General features: G+C 34.9%; 1 protein-coding gene across 1 annotated transcript; it reads right to left on the bottom strand.

The window, feature by feature from the left end:
• Positions 1-410: 410 nt before the first annotated feature.
• LOC133534459 (uncharacterized) lies at positions 411-7,113 on the bottom strand. The gene is made up of 4 exons (XM_061873593.1): positions 3,695-7,113; positions 3,385-3,462; positions 1,104-1,251; positions 411-601 (listed from the first exon to the last, which is right to left on the bottom strand). Exons 1-4 carry the CDS (start codon positions 4,394-4,396, stop codon positions 429-431), a joined length of 1,101 nt encoding a protein of 366 aa, XP_061729577.1. The 5' UTR covers positions 4,397-7,113; the 3' UTR covers positions 411-428.
• Between the last annotated feature and the right edge of the window lie 2,870 nt (positions 7,114-9,983).

The raw sequence follows: 9,983 nt of genomic DNA, 5'->3' as shown, positions 1-9,983 counted from the left end.
ACATCACATAGCAGACCTGTACCTCTTCTTTTTTAAATATAATGCTTCTTCGTTCTTAAATATAAGGCTGTTCATGTGACGCCCTGTTAGGGCACAGCAACATAGTTCCACATAGGGCTACATACTAATCTATTCTAAAATTGTACGTATTATTTACATAATATATTCCTAATAATTAATGAAATATTTTACATTTTTTATATTATCTATCTGATATGCACAAACTAATTAAATTAAAAAATTGTATGAAGATGACACCATTGACACCTGTCCGCGTACCAGTCGTGTTTGAAAATACTATAAACCTATGACCAGAATTTAACACCAACTGTGTTTTTTTAATGCAAAAGTGTTGGAAGTGATAATGTTTTTTTTTATTGGTCTATTAAAGGGTTAATAAATGTAAACGATATATATGTACCTATATTTTAACCATAAAGATGAGTAAAGTTGATAAGGACTATGACGTAAGTAGTACACAAGCTGAGCAGCTCCAGCGGCAGCATGATGGAGACGGGAACCACGCGCCACAAATAGAACCGGAACGGACGAACTTCAGTGTAACGTAGGAATAAATTCACGTCTTCTTTCACCGTCTCATCTGAAAAAGAATTTCAATAGACATTTATTTTCGTTTCCCAGCGTTACAGTGACTGCGCTGCATGATGAAGGTGATGTTTGAATTTCGATTGCAGCGGCATTAAGGTGACGTTTGGATGTCAACTGTAGCTCCATTACCAGTGTTGCGGCGGTAAGGCGTCCGCGGCCTAAACGTCATTGACAATGGACAGATACAGTGGCGACAACATCGGCGCAGCAACAGTAACGCACCTGCAGTTGCCATCTGAGTGTCACCTTTACTATTGCAGCGTTACTGCTGCAGCCCTTAAGCGAGTGCTGTCACTGTCAAATTTCTTGATAAATTGCGCTGATGTAGTTGGTGTTGCGATTAGAACGTTCAATCCGTCACTCATACTCTATTTTCACGACCCACAAATTAATTCTAGTACTACTATAATAACATTAGATAAATAAATATAATACAATATAATTGAATACAATTGGATTTTATGTACTATATAATAGAATTCCATTTTATTCACCAGGATCATCGAGTAACTTGTGCACAAGCAGCAGCTGCATGCGCTCCACCTCCACCGCGTACAGCTCCACCACCACGCAGGGGGCGAAGATGAACAGCGTCACCTGCGTCACGTGCAGCGCCGCGAACCCCGCGGTCGAGTATGGCTCCTACGTCACAAGAGTTGTTTTATGTCGTGAGTTTTCCGATCTTAGAACTTATGGTAAATTATGACAGAGATAAGTTAAGTGAATACCTTTTAGTTTTAGTTATTACAATGGTAACTGCAACGGTTTGTTTTCACTTTTATTTTGAAAGAAGTTTACTTGTATATTTGCAGTTAACCGAAATTTTTAGGGATCAACACATTTTATTGATATCTCATTTTCTCAGTGAAGTAACTATACGGAAGAAAAGTGCGTTACTTACAAAATAAGGTGAGTGGTATACTCTCAGATCATAGAAAGTACTAGATGGCTGACGGAGGCGTGGCGCGTGTCGCCGCGACATGGCCACATCGTGGCCATACCGGCCCGCCGTAAGCTACTGTCTTAGTTGTCATTGAACAATGTGCGCGTCAATTTTATTGAAGTGCCGAATTATAGCGTTATTTTGTGTCGAAATAGGAGTGCATCCAAAAACTATAAGGATCATGGAGTTACATACCACATTTTTTTTCACGTATTAGTCAATAAAACCACACATTTTAACAAATAAATCCAGTGACATATGATCTTTCTGAGTCAGACCATGTTGTCATACAAACGCGTGCCAATTTATCTATGCATCCTACATTGACGCTTTGGCATGGAAAACTATTTGTAGTGTCCTTAGCAACGGCGCAATGCATTAAACCGCTAACGATATTCACAGGGGCATTATTGTTTCTTGGTACGACCGCCAACCGCTCCCTTCATTGACGCCGCGAAGTAGAGTGGTGCTCGTGCATATAATTGATCTTTGAGCGTTATCGATAAAAATGTTTGGATATAGTATGAATGAAAGTAATTATTTTTCAAGTAAAATTTTACAATTATTTTATATGCACCTGATGTTTAATTTAATACTTATTAATTTGGATTAAAAATCGAATAGGTAAGCCAAAAAATAAACTGATTTAATTAAGTACAATTTATTTATAACATTATAGTTTATACCTATAAGTATATTTTATTCAGGTTCTTAGCAATGATTCGAATAACTGCACTAGGTATAATCAAATATGTTCATGATTGCAATTTATTTCAGTTTCCCGAAAAATTCCAGTAAAAAAAAAATGGATAGATGCTACAGGTAGAGGGCCCTGACTGGTTTACGAGCGAGAAAAGTGTTATTTGTTTGGATAATTTTCAAGAAAAATGTTTCCAGTTACACTTCACCTCATTTATATAACGATAGAATATTAATATGTTTAAAACAATAGTATATTGTTATACTTATTCGATCCAAAAGTTCTATCAGAAAGATTTTTACTGATAATTATGATTACTCTTTCCTTATTATTCGTACATATGATTTAAAAGCTTGTTTAATGGTGCATTATACTTACAATATAATTTACTATAACTTGCTTTCGCAGTTCTTCATAACTCTATGTAACATGCTGGAATTGCTTTCAATTGGTGACGAAATATGCTATAATAAACTGAAACTATTTTTTTAATGAAGCGCTCACGTCTAACGACAATACCAAAGTAAACAATTTAAACAAACATTACATCAAATAATGACTAAAATTTAAACCAATTTGATTAGTTAAGCATAAACAAGCTTTCGCATCATGGTACATGTTTTTTTTTAATTAAAAGCTTTGTATTACATTTTATCAGTAAAAACCTTTGTGAGAGAATTTATGGATCAACTAATATACCTTACACGTACCTTAAAATTCTTAGCTCGTAAATAAGGTCAAAAATTTAAAGGAATATAAATTAAGTCTATGGCAATTATTACTTAAAACAAAAATGTCAAAACTCTAAGGTCATGTTACTCATGTTCAAAACATGTAAAATATCGATAGCTCTATCGATTTGTCCTCACTCTAGTGCCGCCGCTCTAGGCTCCTACACCGCGCGGTTTGGCCAATCACAGCGCGTGAGTTGGTTGTCTGGCCACGCCTTTAATGATGTGGTGGGGGACAGTTGGAGACAGCGAGACTCGTTGAAATTATGCTTCGTTATAAATCTCCTTACTTCTTATATCTATGGGTATACTGTAAATATTTATTAGAGCATAAGTAGGTTGTAACTGTCTAACAAATTATAAAAAATAACTAGCCGAAACATATAGTCATAAATACGTACCAAATTTTCAATTACCAGCAAGATGTGATAAGCGTTCAATATCAGTTTTGGCAATGTGCACACCATACTGATGAAGAGCTAAAATAGTAAAATAACCATTACACAGTCGGTACTACTTTTGTGTGCAGTGATGTGATACCAATGATGCCTATGCAATAAGTTTATTAAATAAAGTATTTAATAGTGTTGTAGTGTTAATTTAGTCTGATTCTATTCCATAATATATGGATGATCCACCTTCTACTAATAATATTTATACAGCGACAACTTGTGCGGATAATTAATAGAACACATAAATTTATTTACTTACTGACGCGTGTAGTTCTGGCATTATTACATCAACTGCATCGGCTAGGTTTTTGTACAAATATAAACAAAAACGTATTCTCGACTGCTTTAATGTTTTAAAATTGCTCACGTAACAAAAGAAATTAAAATTGTTCAGCTCTTCTACGCGACGGCGGAGCTTTTTCAATCGGTAACGCGTCATATCAAATAACACAAATCTCCACACTCTATTTAAATCAAGAGCAATCAATGAAAACTGGCTGATCACAAACAAAGTCACATTTTCGTAATAGGGGAACCAGATCCAATACAAGATAGTATAAATAAATCTAATTAACCAAAGTACAAATGTGTAATAGAACATTTTCGTTTTGGAGTTTATGTAGTATTTATTACCGATTTTTAAGTATATATCGAGGTCAGTTAATTTTTCAAAGTAATTGGCGATTTGATTCTTAAAAACCAAGGTCAGTATCACCGTAGCTGTGTACTCCACAACAGACCAGGCCACAGGTAACTCTTGTCCTGGGCAACAAGTGAAATTAGTGATTATGTTAACAGTTATTAGAAAGATACAATATAACGTCATACATATTTTCAAAAGTAATTTGAATTTCCATACATTGAAATCAAATCCACATATGAGAAGCAGAATTAATATTGATTTATAAAGTTTCACAAGATTAATTTTTGATTGTGAAGCTACTACAGTTTTGGAGGGCATTTTGTAATTTTAATGAGTTAATTGGTTCGTCGCACGCGGTCTGTACTAGTGTTGCGGTGGGTTTGACGATAAGTTGGACCTGGCATGTTGAAAATACCTATATGCTTTCTTGTTAAGGCCTTTATGTTTAATGCCCAATTATTAAACAAACGCACGTACGAGGTATCGTATAATATCTGATTATTTACGTGTATTTCTTCTAAATAATAAAATATTATGCAGAGTCATATTCTTGGTTTGTATTAAACAATACGACATTATATATTACAAGAGTGTGTTACTTAGTAGATATATGTACTACCATTAGTAGATAAAATGTTACGAAACCGGCAAAATGCCCACTTTGTCGCTTGCTATTAGGATGCCTTAACAGGTTATTCGTATAAAGATACAAGCAAATCTCGTCCCTATGGTAAGCGACAAAGTGTGACATTTTGCCGATGTCGGTCACAAATTTAAAATAGTTATAACATAGGTACACGTACAAATACACTGATTTACTAATAATTATGTACAAATTATTACAATGTTTGAATACAGTAACGTTAATGTAAATGCCTTGTAAATAGTCAAAGCCTGTCGAAAATCACATACAAATGACGTCAACTGACCACGAGTCACAAAGCCTTTACATGACGTGTTTATACAAAATGAACCTTATTAGACTATGCACAACTATCGGTTTTGCGTGGCATTTATTGCGGTAAACAAAGGTGGCTATTGAACAATACTGCACTTGACATTTTGATAGAATTTGAAAGACATTTCTTTTATTGCATACTTATATAAAAAAACTTATGAAAGGTCTCAAAGAAAACTTCGAATGTTGATCGTATTTTGCGACGAAAATATTAAACCTATTTATTCTGGCTTGATAAAATGAGCGAGGGAATGACGTCATAATTTATTTGATTGAATTAATATGAACGGCATTCGAACGTCACCCAATTTATTAGGGAAATTGTCAGATCCAGTAGCGGCATCATCGCCGCCGCAGTAATGTCGCAACAGTAATGCAGCTGCAGTTGAAATCCAAAGGTCACTTTTACTGATGCAGCGTAGACGTGGATGTGTGATGATTTATTAGGTGTAATTTGTTTTTTGCATAGCGTGTTTATGTAAAATGTCTAATATTCTTCACTTTACGTCAATTAATACAATCGTAACCGATCACTTTTTGATCATGTGTATTTTTTTGAGTACTTAAACCTATTTATCCAAGTACATAAGTAAAACAATATTGTATACAGTTGTAAACCAAGAAAAACTAACCATTAATCGAGACAGAATAAATAGTTTAGGGCCTGCCATTAGTCGAACGAGTCGACAATTTCGCTCGCTTTTATATTATTAAGTTGTTGCCCTGTGAATCTTGCACATGTTCGAAATAAATCGGATGAGTTAGCGCTGCAATTTATCTATAAGGTACTTAAATATTAAATATGCCAAAACTTACTTGAGCTTTAGTATACAATATTATTTAAACTAATTTATATGTTATTTTTACCTACGTAGTCACACCCTTAAACGAAAATGACGGCAAATTATCCACCTGTCATTGAAAACCAAGAAAAGTTTACAAAAAATACTCCTCTTGAAAGGATATCTTTTGTAAACGATTAAAATAAAACTAATCTACTAAAATTTCCATTTTATACCTATAATGTCAAGCAAATTGATAAGCTAAGACACCTGTGAATTAAAGCCATGTGATTTTAAGAATTCATGTAATAATGAACATAATTATGAGTCTAGATACAAAATGTACGTAAACCTGTACAATTGTACATTCCTTAGTGAAATAAAAACATGCCAGGTCCAAAGGTTTCTTCTACGCTCTACACCGACCCTCTGCTCTACTGTCGTTAACTTGAATGATTGAGAACTTACGGTTTTGACTTCATTGCTTTCAATTTGCTCGCACAAGGGATGAAAGGTATTTTACTGTTCTTTACAGTAAACTAGGAAATGCATAATACTTATAATATGTATGTAGGTAACTAGGTACATGTTCTAAAGTGTAACATCAAGGTTTTTAGGTGTAATATCTACTATAAGTCAAATAATGATCAATATTATAATAAGAAGATACAATGCTGGCTTTCATTGGTAGCAAACCTATAAAATGAAAGGAGATTAGAAGGCGTCACTATTCTGACTGTTTTAACATGTTAGGACAATTCCTACCACCTATTCCTTTGAACCAATGTTCAGTTCAGTTTTTTTTTAATAATGGCTAAGGCAATTTTGCCAGTGTCAAGGTTGGAAGATCAAATTTTCGATTTCGCTTATATCAAAAGTGTTTTCGTAGAAGTCGTAGAGCATGACGTTGTACGATGTTTGCTCCTAAGTAAAGTGATAGCTGGACTTTACAAATAGCCACAATGGATTGCCGGGTATTGACTAAATAATAGTTAAACGCGTTTCATGATTAATGATTCATTAGCTGCACACTTCAACATCAGTTTACTTCATAATAAGCTTTCAGTATTACACTTTAAACAACATTAATAAGAAAAAAAATATCGAGACACTTTCGCCATTTTGTAGTTTAACCGGAGATCCATTATGAATTGGATATAAAGTGACGTTTGAAGAAGTGTCACTTTTGACACTGACAGGTCATATCCAAATCAAATTCATGATCTGTTATTACAATCCGAATACGGCTGAAGTAAAGCACGTTATATAACTTACGTTTACATAATATAAGATAATTTTGCTATTCCCGGAGAACACTCGAGCGCACGTTATAGCTCCTAGTTTCTTAGTCATTGAGCCAAATAGTAAAAAATTCGCCGAGTGGTCAGCGCTCAGCGGACAAAGGAAGTTAGTCGGTACAATTTTCTACTTACGGCACTCAAGTGCCGGATTATTTCTGTGCATACGCAGAATAACATTTTGGTTAGATGTGGTATATTGGTACTGTTTTTATTCTTAGGAGTTTAGTAAACAACAAAACTTGTGTAATAAAATAATATATGGTCCGGACAATTGTGATTAATTTGTATTTACTTAATTTATTATTAATAATTGGTAAAACACTAAGGGAATAATCTAAACCGTTATAATTATTACGTGTTTATATGAGACCTACAAATAGTGAATGGTATTCAGACTAAGCGTTTTATACGAGCGTACGCGTATGAGCGTGCAAGCTCGTATAGACCAACAAATGTAGGGAAATGGGTCGGCAATGCGGAGTTGCAGGCGTCCATAGGCGATGGAGACTGCTTACCATCAAGCGGGCCGTATGATTGTTTGCCACCGACGTAATATAAGGTAAGGTCGACGTAAGGTTGTCTGGAAGAGATCGCTCTGTAGCAATAAGGCCGCCTGTTGTTTACCTCTATCTTCATGTTTTTTATGTGTTTTCATGTACATTTTTTTCAGAGGTTGTGCAATAAAGAGGATTTGTATTGTATTGTATTGTAATATAAAAAAAGTGTAACGCGCGTATAATCTCGTACCGCTGAAGTGACCGTATACGCGCGTAAAAATACGCTAGTCTGAGACCGCCCTTAGTCTCTACCTGAAAATCGTAGAACTCAACGCGATGGCTTCCCGGTCATTGCCTGCAAAACACTCCGCCAAACAGCAAAGGACTTTGAAACTTTCAAGCTCAAAGCGCTCAATTATATAAAAAAAAGTAAAAGAAAGCGTAATCCACGCGGTAATCCCTTTGGTGGTAAGTTCACTTTGTCTTTCGTTTTACAGGTAGGGAAGTACAGGATATTTTGTGATACGTTGCTTTAAACGCTTTTACGAAATTGCCAGATTATTGTACGTCCAAAAAGACTACATTACTTTAAAACTTTACGTGTGCAGTTTTTAACCACAGGTATCATTCAAATTTTGTCTCAGTACTTTGATCCTCCTCTAGTTCTTTGGAGTACACATATTTTATTTAATGCTCTAGATCCTCTTAATTTACTAAAAATGTACCTAGAATATGTAGACCCTTTAAGTATAACAAAATTACATTTCGCGCCAGTATTATAACCGTATTCATGTTATTTTTTCTAAAAATTTTAAGAATATTCGCCATAATTTCAGGAAAGTTATTTATTTTTTCTTACCCACAATTGAATTAACTTACAAGTAGTCAATTCTTAAAAATAATCATGAATAGTCATAATAGAATTTCGCATGAGTCCCAATTAGGTACCACCCGTTGTCATGACTGCTGGTCAATTAGGCACATACGGACAGACAAAAGATGTCCATGTAATGATCGCTATTATCCACTACAGGCCACTCGATTGCTATTGTTAACGGTAGTAAGTCCTCGCATACTTCAAACGGCCGAGCCTCCCCTGTTTATTAGTAGTATTGTGCTCATTTTACTAAATTGATGCCATCTTCGGATTCTTACATATTTCAAGAGTGCTTGCGATAAAGATACCCCATTATAGTAAAACAAGAATATCAACTGTAGGTACTCGGTAATCTTTGGGTGTGTATGAAACATGAGTGACAAATATATTTTCAGGAGCAAGTGGGAATAGGACGGCAATAAACAGCCGAGTAGGTATTATTAATAATTTGGTTTTACTGTGCGTTCTTCTTCGTGCGCGAGTCTGTCTTACAATTGGCCGTTTTTTTAGTAACTGCCTTAGGTATAAATACAACTATGTCAAAGGAAAGAATACGATGCGCCGAATTGCTTCTAGCCGAGTGAAATTAACCGCCGATTCCACAGAGCGCGGCGAGCTATCCTCTCGCCGTGATTTAAAAAGGGTGTTGACTAACATCCGACGGTGATGGATGCGGCGCGGAAGCGGATATGGACGGACGATCTACCCTCATTGGAATCATTTTTCATTTGCGCGTAGGTAACGCCTGCGATGAGTGTTAAGTGATCTTTAATGTCGTACTTACAACAATATCTGCTTCAGTTTGATATGTGTAAAGTGATTAATGTTTAATAGGGAGGGAGAATGAGTCGAAAAATGATGCTGATATATTATTAATCATTGTCCATGACCGGTTATAAATTCCTAATTTTAAATGTAAGTACTCTCCATTAAAATACTTAGTCACATATTTAGGAACGTAGTTCCAACACATATTAGATGCCACACCGAGAACATATAAATAATGAATCTAACAAAACCATTTAGGTAAATATCAATAATCAAGACTGACATATAGAATAATACGGTACAAGCCTTTGGGTTTTCATCTAATATTTCCAATGCAATGCATGACTGAATTACTTTTAAGTAAGCCGCAAGCTGTACAACTTATTGAACAGCAGCCAACTTTTAGGTTGATTTCGTCACAATGAAAATATTACTCCCAGTGCTATATTTGTATAGTTTATCGAAATACGGACATAATGACAGGGTGTTTTGTGTTTGGTCCATATATCGTTATTTAAAGCAATTATAATTAGTTTCAGTTCTTAATACTGATCATAGGTTCATTGACTAACATTAACACAGCCTTTTAATCGGATAGGAACAATATTAAAGGATATATACCATTTTCTCCATATAGTATCGGAAAAATGTGCGTAATGGCATACTAAAATTTGTCATTTTATCCAGTATGTTATTTTGCCCAATTGTAAACAAGACGCATT

This window comes from Cydia pomonella, chromosome 2, assembly GCF_033807575.1.
Source record: "Cydia pomonella isolate Wapato2018A chromosome 2, ilCydPomo1, whole genome shotgun sequence".
NCBI classification, from domain to species: domain Eukaryota; kingdom Metazoa; phylum Arthropoda; class Insecta; order Lepidoptera; family Tortricidae; genus Cydia; species Cydia pomonella.
Note: the sequence above shows the minus strand (reverse complement) of the source record. Positions and strands in the feature narration are given on the sequence as shown.